The sequence below is a fragment of the Protomyctophum bolini genome (genome assembly GCF_963924005.1).
Source record: "Protomyctophum bolini genome assembly, chromosome: 8".
Lineage (NCBI taxonomy): Eukaryota > Metazoa > Chordata > Actinopteri > Myctophiformes > Myctophidae > Protomyctophum > Protomyctophum bolini.
Genome location: NC_137869.1, coordinates 17,948,352 through 17,963,756, shown reverse-complemented (window position 1 = coordinate 17,963,756; position 15,405 = coordinate 17,948,352). Strand labels below are relative to the sequence as shown.

The window sequence follows — 15,405 nt, the reverse complement described above, 5'->3', positions numbered from 1 at the left end:
CCAACACCAACTTGGGGACTCCTGAATCTCTGCCATCACACTCAGGGTGTTGAGCTCTACAGTGTTGTTAGCTAAAGCTGTTGTGCACCACCATCTACATAGGTGGTGCGCTTCTTGCCGTTCCTGGCTTTTCCCGGCTAGCTTTGCCCTGGGTTGGCTCCCACGTTGTCAGTTTGCTTGCCACTAGTTCCGGGTGCCTGACACAGTGCCCTGCCAGCCTCATCCTTCTCTCTCTGACTTTGTAACCTGTGGTAGTCCTCCAGACTAGAGAAAGCCCGGAGAGGCGAAACGTTGTTGTATTAGGTTGAAATAAAAAAGTGTGCGGACATTCCACTTTTTTCTTCATTTAGTCCTCCAGACTAGGACCACATTTCCGTGCATGTGACACCTAGTGCCATTCGTAGCATTGACAACATAATCACACAACAACTCCACATCCATTCCACTTGGAGACCTGTGCTGCATGTACAGTATTTCACGCTTCTCTGCCCTCAGCTTCCTGTCTCTCCAAAAATTCAATCCATCAAAGACAAAATGCTTAAAAAAACTGGGTTTGTTTTTTTTGCATCTTTACTTTATTTAGATTCTAAGTAAAGTAAAAAATGCTTAAAACATCACAACACAAGATTGGCTTTCCAGGCAAAGCAAAACCTACCCAAGTTGTTAACTACATTAAAGTCTTAAAGTCAGAGTTTGATGTACACAGTACTCTTACTGGCCGTAGGGTGTTTTACAATTATGATCTATGACCCAGTCAAAGTACGGGACTCTTGACTCTAACCAAAGTGGTCTTCCTATCCATTGTTGGGACATCCACTTGAGACACACATTTAACGTGGTCTCGGTCTGGTTATGGGTCATTGTGTTTAAGAGGACTGAGTCTTTTTCCTCTTGTCCACTCTGTATGGCATGGGGCAGACCCACTGCGCAACCAGCACACGTACACTCATAACGCCCCTCTGTCTCAACGGCATTCCAAGTATCCTGTAGTGAATGTCTGCTTCACGGCACTGGACAAGTCCGGCTAACCTGCACCCACACCCTCAGCCCTCGTCCCCTCCTCTGGCACGCTTAGAATCAAGAACAATGAGACATTCCCATCGAACAAGGGACGTGGAAGTGGGACAAGGACAGATACACACAGGCATGCTCTCTGAGGCCCTGCTATGGAATGTGTGATAGAGAATGCATGCAGGCAGCAACAATCGTGGGAAAAGTGCCTTTCACTTCTTATCTTGTTGAGGAAGTTCAGGCATTCACCTGACATTGCGCACTTATCACTCATCAAGTTCCATCAAGGTGGACTGTGTGTGCTGCGTGCGTACGTTTGTGTGCGCACATGCGTTGGAGCTCATCTGTCATGATCATCCTGAACATTAGTTAATCTATTTAAACCAAACGGTAAATATTCAGTGTGTGTTGATATCGTCGTTTTAATTGTATTCAACAATGTACAGCCATGTCTGTGTTTTTTTGATTGATTGATTGCAGTATTTAAAGAGGCTGAGGGTCCACTGTTTTCACCGTTTTCAATTCATCATTTTACATAATGATATCAGACTTCTAAAGGGGCAGCAAAGAGAAAGAAGAGATGATGTTGAAGTTTGCGGAAATATTTACTGGCAATAGTGACGTTTTCAAGTTCACATTTTCATTTTCTAAAATGTATATATTATTATCACTTTGCAGAACTAGATGCACTATACCAATGCAATTCCTTGTTTGGTAATTATGAAAACATCCCCAGTAGCAACAAATAGATATCCACTGTGGGTCCTGATAAGATTAACAAGCTCCACAAGTGTTTGACCTTAAATCAAAAACTGAGATACTTACTGTATATAACTAAATGGCATGCGCCCGTTTGTCAATCCAAGCACATATGTTTTGACTACAACCTCCAACTATCCCTTGGAGCATCAGATATGTTTTCACTTCTCATGGTCTGGAATCCCCTGGCAGTCTCCAACACTTCCCAGGCCAAAGTGAGCTTCACTGAGCTCTGCATTGACTCTCAGAAATTCTAGCTCGCGGCGATAACTGATCTTTCCTCTCACAAACGCTATCCACATCTTCATTCCATCTGCATGACATGTCGTGATCTCAGCGATTAGGTATAATTCTATAACCAAATACCTGAGACTATATCTCCCTCCGACTCTAGATTGTTGGGATTATGCGCACCTTTTCCCATATTGGACTGAGCAATCTGTATCTGATTTCACAGCTTTTACTGTATGTCGGGGCAGTTGTTGTTGTCCTTGAAGATGTGTAAATGTGACCATGGTACATTTGGGATCCAGTCAGTGTAATGTCTCTAAAAACACACAGGCATGCACATTTGCACAGGCTATCTGCTTGCGGTTGTGAGTACAGTAGAGCAGATAGCGCAGTTATTCCTGGCTGACCACAACCCATGGACACTGGACAGTGTTAACATTTTGTGTATATAAATGGATGACATAATATATGCTATACAGTACTTAAGGAGTTTTAACCATAACCCTATATATATACTTTGTTATCTGGGGTCCCCCAGGCCCAGAGGTCTATACTTGGTGCCCTCCTTTTTGTCCTCTAGAATTAACCTCTTTGCCGAAAATAGCTGATCTGTTGCCACGTAAAGTGAGTTTGTAGATTGCCTATCTTTGCTGAATGTTCTCCTGTTTTCTCCACATGTTTGCCTATTATGATATGCCCACAGTAGGCTTGCATTCACGTGGGTTGATGTCAATGTTGCCTATGTCTGTTACTCATTAGGGTCAGGGGCCAATAAACACTCTGCCTTAGGTCAAATCACCCAGTGCAACTTTCAGCAGAGCCTGTACTCAACAGAATGTGAAGTATTTTCCACAGACTTAATGACGTCAGAAACATAGCTCTCTAGAATGTCGACTACACAGCAGTGGGTCCAAAGTGTACGGTATGGCATTCCCAGGGTACAGTCGTTTTCTAGGACTGGAATACTGTGAACGTCTTCCATTGACTGCAAGATGACAAGTCAGTGACTTAGGTTACAAGTGGAGGCACCCCGCTGAAATGTGGTTAAGACTGTTGCACATCCAACAAACTGTTCGTGTGTGACGAAATCCAAACCATTGCACAACTTCAAATGAATGACTCCTGCCTTCGGTTTCTTCGTTTATGTGATTTTATTTGATGTCAATGTAAAGTAGGCTATCTATCTAGCCTTGAAGTATGGTGGCATCATCATTCAATAAAGATTATTCAGTTGACATACGGTTTACATTTCTGCAGTGATCTTGGCAGGCCTACTGATCAACTGCTTTCAAATCAAGGCCTTTAGGAAACATTGACAAGATATCACAGTAAAAGTCCAATTACGATAATGCCTTAGAGCTTGATTATTGGTGCTTCAGTTGTCCTGTGTTACATGTGGTACCAGAACCAGAACCAAGTCCTGTGTTAAATGTGGCACCTTAACCAGAACCAAGTCCTGTGTATGTCCTACATGCTGGCAATAGTATTTCTTAGCCTTATAACTTTAGAATGATATATAATTGCGCCCTCTGCTGTTCATTATCATAAGGGCAGTTAAGGCTTGGGACTCCAAGTATTTCATTGATCTGCTCCTTTTCCATATACATTGATGTTTAAACTCAACACATTTTTTGCAGAACTAATTAGTAAACCATTGTCCAATGGATCAAATCTCAAATCTCTTCTTGAGAATCAGGCAATTTTATGGCAATTCTGTGTCATTTCTAAACTACACAACTTCCTAACAAAATTTAAGATTTGATAATAAATGCATAGTTTAGCAACACTAAACTTACTAGTTTAGTAATTCATGAGTTCAAGAAATATTACTGTGTACTATAATGGTAATACACTAAATCAAATAAAGGGATCAAATGAAAGGAGGTTAACATTTAAGAATAATTTAGAATGAGGCTGCATAAAATTGCAGTTACTGTCATAGCATTGCTGTAATAGCTTAACGAGCGTAACTTAATTTATCTAACCACTCAATTTAGCAATTACACCATCACTATGTAGCCTAGAACAAATGTCTTCAATGGATCATTAGGTAGCTAATCAACATGAAGGGAAAGCCTGGGTCTGCACTCTGTATGCCATCCGAAGTTCTCTTGTCCTAAATCAGCCGTTCCCCCTTACTCTAGGCCCCTTGAAGGAATCTCCACAAATCAAAACCTTTTCACCTCACTCCACAGAGAGAGACAGAGAGAGAGAGAGAAAGAAAGAAAGATAGAAAAAGAGAAAGAGAGAGAGCGAGAGAGAGGAATGTCTGCCCTGCCAAATTCCGCAGTCCTGTTTGTTGGGCCTCAGTGCTGGTAACGAGGGTTACCAAAATACCAAATACCCGAATGAAAACCGCTGGATTGAGAAACCGCAGCACACGTTTCCAAAAATCCCTCATCTGGAGATGACAAGAAAAGACCAAACGCACAACACAATTAACAAATTGGGACTTATGTTCCCTTTATTTCACATCCTCACACCATCAGTGTCAGCTGCATTAGGACATCAATAACATACCACCCTCCCTCGCTCCCCCTTGCAGCATTTCTGAAGTTCAGCGTCCCACATGGTTGATATTAACATTCCATAAGCGTTCTCATGATGATGAGTGAGAATGTGGGGGGAGGTTCGCGACAGCATTGGCACGATGTGCACATTCCTCCATTGAAGCTTTGGTAGGCAAGTGGGAGGGTACCCTGAAGGGGGTGTTTGGAAGATGGGTAGCGAAGAAGAAGAAGAAGAAGAAGAGGATAACTACAAGCCGCCCACCACCAACACCTTCCCTGCCCCCTGGGAGCTCTGGCCAGAGATGATATTTTCAAAGTCATAACACAGCGAGTCGAGGGTGATCAGTCTTTGGCACGCTACAACATTCTTTTTCTCTGGTTGACGACTAGCCCGGTGCAAAGCATGTGTCCAAACACAGAGAGATTTGACCCAGGGGAACTATCAGGTCCCACCCATTTTGCATGTTTATCCCAGACAGTAACGATGACATACTGCTAGTTCTTCCCAGTCAAAACCATACAAAGATATTATTTTAAACTACTCATAGCATCACAAGCTAGGACACATTTCTTTGCTCATTGCAAACAACTCAGAGAAAATATCATATTTAATTTGACATAAATACAATGTAAGGAGAGGGGAAATGGAGCAATGCAAATGACAGGCAGCAAAATCAGTGCAATCAAAATCAGTTAATACAAAGAGCACTTACTATGATTTAGCCTAGATGGCCGTCGTGTCGATGGAGTGCACACTTGTGAAATCGAAGACACTGCACTAACCACACGTGAGCAAAAATTGAATTTGAATCAGGTATGCCCTTTGCGATGGGTCCCAACGGGAACCACAAAGGTGACCATAGTGGTCTGAGATGAACGATTGTGTTGGATAGAGAGCAGATAGGGGAGCTGCAAGTCTCACATATCAAAAGGGGTGCAGAAGCCCTGGCCTGGCCAGTCGTTTGGCCAGTAGGCCGATACTTTTTGATTGCAGGTTTTGAAAATGTTGGGAACACCCCATTATCCGATGTTTCAAGCATACATAGCCCGAAGTCTCTTAATGGGTTGCAGAACCATACACTTGTAAGTCCAGCTTACAACCTGTGCTGGCTGCTAGACAGTCCATCTTTTGTGACCAACTTTCCACTGTGTGCAATTAAACAGAGATATGAATCTTACCTAATAGTGCCTTTACTTCACATAATGTGTCATTCTATGCAGTCACGGAGCGTCGTGTACAGGAGAGGTCTGCTCAGGACCAGGACCCGAGCCACTATGTAGGTATTTGGACACCGTCCTCACGTGTGCCTCTCTCATGCCCTGGATGTGGGTGTCCATCTTCTGCAGCAGTTCCTCATACTGGCCGTTCTCCTCGTCCAGGAAGCGAGAGGCAGCCGAGGCAGAGGATAAAAAGTCCTGGAGAACAGAGGAAACCACACAACTGCATGATGTCTAAAGCGCACATTGGTATAGTCTTGCAAGGTTTCCCAAACATAGGGTGGTGACTGAGTGACCCATTTTGGTTTGTGGAATGTGGACCTGTTTTAGAGGTTGCAAGTAAATATCAGTTTTTTGTTTTGTCCCACCCCTCGCCCAAAAAATAAAGGGGGGAAAAAAGAGAAACTAATGAAGAACAAAGAACAATTCAAAAAATTCTCATAAATATTCAGCAGATCTACAAGCTCACAATGCAACATCATTTGAGCTTGTAGATTGTTTGGTTCCCGTGTAGACAGCAAATTCTCTTTTAAGCTGTAGCTTAGGAACCCCCTGGTAGTAAGGCTGCACAATATATATCGTTAATATCACATCGTTATCGAGGTATGAACATGCGCAATATCAGTATCGCAAAAATCATCAATATCCACTGCTAAAGCCAGCAACATTCCTGTTTTAGCCTGTGCCACTCGGAAAATAAACCACCACCTTTCTTTCAAGCGCCTGTTGGTGTGTGGGTGTGTGAGTGTGTGTGTGTGTGAGTGTGTGTGTGTGTGTGTGTGTGTGTGTGTGTGTGGGGGGGGGGGGGGGTTGTGTTGTTGCTAGCCCTGGTCCAGTGCGTTAAAGGGCTACACACACCGTCTGCGAACGCCGCGCGTCAAAACAGCCACCTCCGTTATTTTCAATAAACCTATCGCACACCGGCGGCGTCCGACGCGCGTTCATGCCTCGCCTGACGTAAATCAATAAATCTATTGATTGTGCACAGATTTGAGTGTGCGGAGCCTTCCTTAATTTTTCAATGTTGCAACACTTGACTTAAAATATAGAATATGCAATTTTAACGGTAATATCATATATCATATCAATATCGCAATATTTGGCATAAATACAGAGATATTACTTTTTGTCCATATCGTGCAGCCTGGTATATACAGAACAGAACCTTCCTTATGCAAATCGCACAGTCACACACATCCCAGTGGGAATAATGTACACATTTAAACAGCAAACAGTGGGAACTCTGGCATGCTCTAAAAGTGCATGTCATTCCAATTTCATTGCGGATGCTGAAGTTGGACAGGCATTTCAGTTCGAGTGACCTGACCTTAAAGGAAACAGCTCTGCAAGACATACTAATGGTGCTAATGAGCCATTAGTTATGCTGCGGCTTTAACATATTCATGACCGCACTTTAAATTTGAAAAGGTCATTTACGCTCTGGAAGGAAGGACATTCTTTCGAAGTATCTTTTTAATGCTAATTTGAAGTGGCTTTTGAACAAAGGGTCTGCCACATTTGACATTTCCAAGATCTATTCATTATAATCATTTTCCAGGGAGAATGAGAACAGTGAACGCAGAACACATAGGACATCTCTGAATTTAAATGTGATGTAACTTTGGTTCAGACGAGTAATTAACCCTTAAAAAAGGAAAACTTCTGATTAAGCTACAGTGCTCACTATTGTCACCTGTGTGGTGTCCTCAGTGGCCAGCAGCTTCAAAGCCTCCTTAGAACCGGAGCACCGGCCCACAGGTTCTGAATCACCAGGTGCGGCTGGAGGCACAGCGTTTTCAGCCCCGGATGACCTCTTCCCTGTGTTCGAGGTGCGCGAGCAGGAAGAGGAAGAGGAAGTGGAAGCGGAGGAGGCGGCTCGCTGCGTGGAGCAACGGGAGAGGGCCTCCAGCTGTCTGAGGAGGCGCTGGATGTCCTCCTCATAGCGAGTGGTGGTCTCCTGCAGAGTCGCTTTCATGGCCTGCATCTCCTTCTTGTGTTTGGAATGTGTGACATCGTCGCTGCTGGAAAAGGACAATAGCTTGTCATAAATCACACCCATGTGAAGTGAGGGGCGCTCTTATCATCATACATCATCTCATTCTGGCCAATCACAATTTGCGTCCTCACATTTCCGTCTTCACTTTTCTGCCCTCACTTACATCTTCAATATGTACTTTTCTCAGCCAATCAATCACAAGCCAATGTTTGTGTTTACACAAACCCGGAAAGCTGGGCATAGGGGCTAGCTCCCCTCAAAAAGCGTGTCTAGTCTTCAGGATTTCTGGAGAACACTGACCACCAAATTTGGAGCGACACGCCTCTGCACTGTTATCGGTTAGCGAAATACAAGTTGACTCCATAGAGTTATATAATACAGACACCAGATTTCTCCTCCCATCCACTTGCACTGAGTTGCTCACTCAGCGCATGTGGCGATTTCATCCTTTCTTCCCGGGAATGGAACAGAGTGCACTCTGGGATGCATTTGGGCCAAACACATGAACGAGTACCGCGTGTGCGTGCACTGCGAGCAAGTCATGAACGAGCACCGCCGTTGTGGTGTATTGGCTCGGCCGCCTCGGCGCGTTTATGTGATTGGCCCAAATGCATCCCAGAGTGCACTCTGTTCCATTCCCGGGAAGAAAGGATGCATGTATGTGTGAGATGCAGTGCATGCATGTATGTGTGAGAGAGAGTACCGTGTAGTGCAGTGTGCATCATACCTGTCCTGTGAAGATTGTGATTGGCTGGTCCTGACACGACTATGCATGGCTCTGTCATATTTATCCTGCCAGGTCTGAGTGGTGGTCTCGAGGCGGGCCTGGACCTCAGCCAGGTCCTGTCTCAGATGCCTGTTATCCTGCTCCAGGCTGCTCAGTGACGACACATAGCTCTCCCTCAGGGATGCCAGCTTGGAATCACCCCTCTAGGAGGAGAGCGGGATGTTCGAGGGGGTCAGAAACGAACACGTCAGGTCAAAATCGGCAGCCAAATGCAAAATGACGGAGATGGGATAAATTAGAAATATGCTATGAAAGCAACTCCGTTACCTTTGGTGATCGAGTATCCAGCCTCTCCAACAGATCATTCAGATGCTGGTTTTCAATCTTCTGGGTCTCAAGCTGCAGCTGGGCGACCTGAGCAAGAACACATAAAGAAAGATGAAGAGCGGTTTCATCATTTATAAAACCAGAGCGAATGAAGGCCTCTAGTCCAGAGAGAGATGGTTTGTACTGACTTAGTTAGTAGTAGTACCCAAAGATGGTTGGTCAGGGGACCAACACCAGGGGACCCATCCCCTTAAAACTTTCACAACTCCAGGGAGATGCCAAAAGATAATCAAAAGAAAAAGGTTGCTTATAATAAAACAAAAAGCTATTCTATAGTTACAGATTAGTCTCTTGTTGCTGTACATACTGTAGTGTAGGCCTATGCATTGTCATTTAAATATAGGCCTGCGGCCTGCCTGTTATCCTTTTGAAACTCCGACTGTTATTGGCAGACAGTTGGCCAAACATACAGTATTTTGGCATTAACTGCTTTCAACTCGGTTCTCGTTATTGTCATAAATTCAGGATGTGAGCTTGTAGATTGGTTATTTTCATTATTCGTTGTACGACACAGTATATAGGCCAGAGCTTAATTGGTTAAATCTCCCTAAATTCTTTGGAGCACCAGGCATATACTGATGAATTCAAAGTTAAACATGCTCCATTATTACATCTTAAAAACGTTGGGAACTATTACCATTTGAACTTAAGCAACGCCATTAATTAAGACGGCTGTTATGTGATTAGTGTCACGGCAGTCTTTGCCATAGATAGAAAAATAGATGGCATATTGGCCTCTGCAGTTCATTGGAGCCATGTGTGTCCAGACACACACACCCCAGAGCCCAAGGAGGCCTCTATCTTTTAATGTCTATGGTCTGGAACCTCTCAAGGATTTCCTTGTTCCAGAATCTATGCCAGCTATGAAGCTAATGAAGCTAAACATCCTTTCTGGACACTTTGTGTTACCTAAATTTCCTAAATTTGGTATATTCCCATCGATCGAACCCAAGATTTCCAAAGTACTACAATTTATTTTATCTTCTGTTCACCTTTAGTTCTGCTGCCTTACGCTCTGCACGCTCCGCCTCTTCTCGGAGCTGCCGCTCCACACTGCTGGCGGCGCCGGTCAGAGTGGCGATGGTGATGTCACGGTGGTGCAGCTCACTGGTCATCTTCGACACCTCCTTCCTCGTTCCCTCCACTTCTCCACTGTGCGTCTCCTTGGCCCGCAGCAGTTCTTCTCTGAGCTACAGGGGGTTTAAGAGTTGCACACACATAAGGCTCAGTTATACACACACACATATAAATGTCAGGGGGTCATAATGGAACTGAATTCAAACCATTTTTCTTTTCAATAGGTTCATAAGTTACACTGATGCAGAGGTTACTCAGGAAGACATTTACTATAAAGTGATTTTCCTCTGACTCACCCTTTTCACATCTGCAACAGAGCGATCACGTTCTTCCTGGATCTGTTTCAACTCTTTTTCCTTCCTGGAGAGCTCTCCTCTCTGGCCGCTGACAATCTCCAGTCTGAGACAATGGGCACACTTTCAATTCTCACAGCAATAAAGACACTTAAACACCAAAGGGAAACATTTGCCAATATGACACACACACACTAAGCCAGCATTCACCTCTCTTTGAGCCGGCTGAGTTCAGCCTTGAGATGTGCCTCACAGGCACGGGCACAGTGGAGCTGCATTGAGATCTTCTCTAGATCCTGTCTCAGTGTTCCTACACCGGCATAACCATGGGCTGTCAAACAATCCTCCAGAGACCTGGAGAGAGACAGACACAGACAGACAAGACAAGACAAGACAAGACAAGACAAGACAGACAGTTCCTAACTTTATTTGCTTTTTTACCATTACCAATTAGTGATTCATTTAAACAAATCATACACCCCAACTATGTGATAATGTGACGCACCTACCGAATAACTTGCTCCTTAGCTTGCAACAGTTGATTAAGTCTGCCAACCTCATTATGTAGCTTCTGCCGTTGACTTTTGGAACTTTGTACAAAAGTATCATCCTGGACGTCTAGCGAGGCATGAAGTTCTCCCTTCCCCTCTACAAGCCCCTGTGAGAAGACAAATATAATTTTTCCCACTCCTGTCACTGCTAGTTATATTTGAAATTCTAAACTATATTCTTTTCGAAAATAAGGTCACAGCATCAGTCATTGCTATCCCAAGTTCTGTCCTGCCAACTTGTTCTAGTTCTGCTTTCCTGTAGTAGGATCCTACTCTCAATCTGTCCCAACTGCACCTGAAGGTGTCGGAGACGCTCCAGTTCCAGCTGCTGGGAGTGCAGTGTGTCCTGAGCTCTCTCCAGTTGAGCACGCAGATGCTGTAACCTCAAACAGCAGTCCTCGTGCCCTCTCTCATTCTGCCTGGACGCCTCCTGGGACTGGACATCAAGTGGCGAACAAAGAAAGCTGTGGTAAAATACCTGTTCAAGATCATTATTGCTGAACTTATGTAAAATCACCTTTGTGTCCAGTTTGTTTTAGCGTAAGAAATTGTGTGAACTGGCGTTTAGGCATTACTTTTTTATTGGTGAATTGGTCGGCCAGACTCTTCTTTTGGTTCTCCAGCAAAGCCAGTTGTTTCTGATACTGGGCTTTCTGCTGCTCCCACTCTGCAGAATGCCGGTGATACTCCTGAAGAGTTGAGAATAATAGTGCTCCACATAATATAACCAGTAGATGGCAGTAAAAGGCAACGTGTGGTCGACAATAAACCAAGAGATGAACAGAACAGGTAGTAGCAGTGATACTATACCTCAATCTCATCAGTCAAGCGGCTCAACTCTAAATCCACCTCTTTACTCTTTGCTCCTCCACTGGCATCCTTGAGATGTTTGCGTTGAAGCTTCTGATAACTTCGCTGTAATTTTGTTAACTAATAGGGCAGAAAAAAGGTCTGTGCAACTTTTTGTATAATGCATTTACATTAACCTGTAATTACTACTTATTATGGTTGGTTAATTGAATGGTTGGTGTTGGCAAAACACCAGGGATTTATTGAAAAACATGTTTATGCGTCTAATTATTTTATCAGCTGAATGTTTGACTTTTTTACTTTGCAATTACTGTCAAATTTCTCTTACCTCATTTCGGACAATCTGCAACTGTTCTTCATGCTTGTTAACCACCTCTTGTCTACCAGTCTGGACCTCTTGTAGTTGCTTTTTAAACGATCCAACCTAGGGTCAGTTAACCAAACAAGAAGAGGCTAGTTACAACCTGCCATCCTTATTTTGGCCATATCAAGACATAGGGTAAAGGTTTGACAAATCAACTTTCTGTTGATTTTACTTTTTGAAGATCTGGATCTTCCAGATGTCTTTTCTAATTAGAATAGTCAAATCAACATGACGTTTACATTTTAATTAAAAAAACGTGTGTCAGGTTTTGTAATGTTACATATTGGCAGAATCTGAATCTATCACACAGACAAACACACGGCCGGGTTGGGACACGGCCCAACGCGTCAGGGTAGGGTCATCAATGAGCTCTTTTCTGTGTGGGTTGCAGCTGGTATTGACATTTTGCCTCTTCCCTGGCTTTGGCATGTCGCAGATCATTCAGGTCCAATGTTTTGGGCCGAGTGGCCAAGGGCCCTTGGCCCTACTAAGGGCCAAGGGCCCTTCTCAGTATCCAGTCTCTGTTACTGTAGACTATTAATTACTAATAATGTCAGAGATGTGCAATTACTGTTAAACAAATAAAACTTCCCATGTTGTTGAAAACAACAACACTTGTCTGTTCGGGTCAACCAGATGGCAGACACCACGTGCCAGAGTATTTGTTTTTTCTTGCCTCAGGCAATCAGGCAAGCGATAGTGTCCACCCTATCGATAAACGTCATTCCGACTCACCACATTACTAACACTGTGCCTAACCCTATTAATCGCACGCGGAAGCCATGTAGTCGGAATGCGTTGGAATGCCACTCTGTCGCCCAATTCTACCACGACTTTATAAATCCTGTAAATTGATTCTGAACTGCTGCAACGTCCATCTGTTCTTCTCCAGGGCAGGCAACATTTTATTTAAAAAGTAGCAACTAGTAACAATTCAAACCATGCTCCAATCTGGTTAAATCCACATTTTTGTAAACTTGGAATTCATATGGATTGTTAGTGTCTATTCAAAATAAGAGCAGATCCGGAAAACTGCCATTCCATTAGTCTGCTTCACTTAGACGTTAGAGAGGATTAGCTCTCATCTCCAGACGCCACTAATAGCAGTCCCACACGTCATCATGGAGATGAAAACCTCACATGCACTTGCAACCCAAAAACTTGTTGTTGCAAAGCCTAGTTCACCTTCATCAACTTCTTCTCCACTACCACTTTCAGCATCTGAAAGCCATACCCTTGGAAGTCAAACAGGGACAATATAGCCTCTCTGACTTTACGCATCTTTCAGGAGTCAGGATGAAAGGTATGGGGTGAAAAAAAATCATATATTAAAAGCCCATCATACATTTGACAACTTGCAGTCAGATATGATTGTGTAATTAATACGGTATACTCTTTGCATTTAGCATTTAGCATATGTAATACTTGAATGAGGTTGGGTGAGACTAAGCATGACCTTATTGACCTTTGGACAGAGAGAGAAGAGGAGACGTCACTGCTGGAATGACCAGTCAGTCTCCATGTGACCAAAACAAGTTGCCAAGCCAACAAGTAATTTTGATAATGTTCACAATTCACATGTACTACTGTACAGTGAACATTTTCAATGAGATACAGATGCCATTCACTATTCAGGCATCTTAGCAAGAGAGACCTTTAGAAGAGACCTTTATAACATCAACCATTATTTAAAAGTGTTCACAGTAGGTGTACGTGGTCAAATTGAAAAGCGACGCCAGAGACAAGCTCCGGTTAGCTAACAGTTAGATATAGTGCTGAAAGAGAGAAGACTTCACTTCAGCGTTCTCTCCAGTACAGGCAGCTCCTGTCTTTTGTATTTTCAAAATAAATATGCCATGCTTTAGGCTCCATTGGATCACTGTGTATTGCCTCATAATTTGACTTTGAGGAATGGAATAACTGAACAATATGACATGTTTTGGGCTCCTTCTAATCTCTGTGTATTGACTCATAACTGGACAAGATAAAATGAACAACATAGTCAATCTCATAACAATATATATATATAAAAAAATATATTATTCATCTAATCATCAGCTGTCACCATTATAGAAGCTTATTCCATTTGTAACAACTACATATGATTGTGAATTATGATATATGATATGTTACTGTTTGGATTGATTGATTTATTGAATGAATCCTTTCATTATTAACAGTTTGCAAATAGTACAGTGGTACTCTGTTACTCACCTCTAGGTTCTTCTGCTCAATCAGGTTCTTGGCTGACAGCAGCTCCTCTTCTCCACTATGCAGCTGCGTCTCCAGAGCCTGAATTTCATTCTCCCACTCAGACTTCTTGGTGTTTACCATTATGTTAACCTGCCTCATCAGTTCTTGTACCTCTGGCTCGCATGATGCCAGCACAGAGCTGATGGGGGGACAGACATACAGGTGACGAGGAGGACATAGGAATAGGATAACTTCAGTGCAAAGTTAACAGAACCACAACAGATGAGGTGATATGGTGACATAGCAACACTGATAACAATAACGACGACTGTCAGACTCACAATGTAATCATGGTTAGCCTAGTACTTTGTAAGTTTGTAATGAGAGTCCAACAGGTGACCGATCACTTACTTTAAGTCGTTTTGCAGAAATCCCAATGAATCCTCCATCTAAAGATTGGAGTTACGTTATGTTATTCAGTCGTTCACCTAAGTGTGGCTGAGTTTTGTTTTGTCAAGTTTGCTAACGCTAGCCAGTTAGCTAATTTGACGACCTCTGCAGTGCAACTAACTATCAACAAATGAACAACTTGAGTTACTTAATAATTCAGTTATTTGGTAGTTACAGTCGGTTTTTAAGGTTTTATAGCCTCATTGTAAAAAAGGGAAATTTCTTTGGTAACTACCACTTTGCATTTCTATTTACCTCGAACTTAGTTTGGTTACGGGTTAACCCCATAGAATTAGAATGGGTAGAATGTCTCTGCTATATGTGACTGTCGTACAGTTACAGGACAGAGATACCTGTACTGGCTATATTACGTTTTGTCTTGACCGTCACACTAACCTTCAGTCAGTAATTTAAGTGTGCCAAAGAGTTATTTCGTTCTTTTCCTACCTACTCTAATTCTATGGATGCTGGCTCCTATCTTGAAGGAATAAACGTGTCAAGCAAGCAAGCATGGTGGTATGCCTCTAATACAAATTATACCACTACCGGTCGAGGACTTCAAAATAAAACCCACTTTGAGTATTTCATTAATAAAAATGGATAAAACACAACTTGTCTTGTGTAGTTGTTTGTGTTCAATGTGTTTTGAGTTTTGATATAAGTATAACCTATATAAATAATAATAATAATAATAATATAGCTGCAATTTGCAGCGATAAGACCCACTGGGTCAAGCCATAAAAGTAATAAAGCATTGAAGAAAAAAGCCAATGCAATGCCTGTTCTAACTAACTACAATGAGTGCATTAGGACAAACAAGTAATGTTA

At 42.8% G+C, this 15,405-nt stretch overlaps 1 protein-coding gene across 2 annotated transcripts; it reads right to left on the bottom strand.

The window, feature by feature from the left end:
- Positions 1-4,510: 4,510 nt before the first annotated feature.
- On the bottom strand, positions 4,511-15,041 carry cep63 (centrosomal protein 63). Of its 2 annotated transcripts, XM_080769898.1 has the most exons (15): positions 14,539-15,041; positions 14,149-14,326; positions 13,120-13,215; positions 11,899-11,994; positions 11,571-11,690; positions 11,336-11,449; positions 11,056-11,196; positions 10,719-10,867; positions 10,420-10,563; positions 10,213-10,315; positions 9,832-10,029; positions 8,780-8,866; positions 8,453-8,655; positions 7,414-7,750; positions 4,511-5,927 (listed from the first exon to the last, which is right to left on the bottom strand). In XM_080769898.1, the coding sequence occupies exons 1-15, from the start codon at positions 14,574-14,576 to the stop codon at positions 5,733-5,735; spliced, it is 2,199 nt and encodes a 732-aa protein (XP_080626024.1). In that variant the 5' UTR covers positions 14,577-15,041; the 3' UTR covers positions 4,511-5,732. The 2 variants fall into 2 exon arrangements, with proteins under 2 accessions (XP_080626024.1, XP_080626025.1); XM_080769899.1 differs by lacking the exon at positions 13,120-13,215 and having other exon boundaries at positions 11,056-11,238.
- Positions 15,042-15,405: the final 364 nt, after the last annotated feature.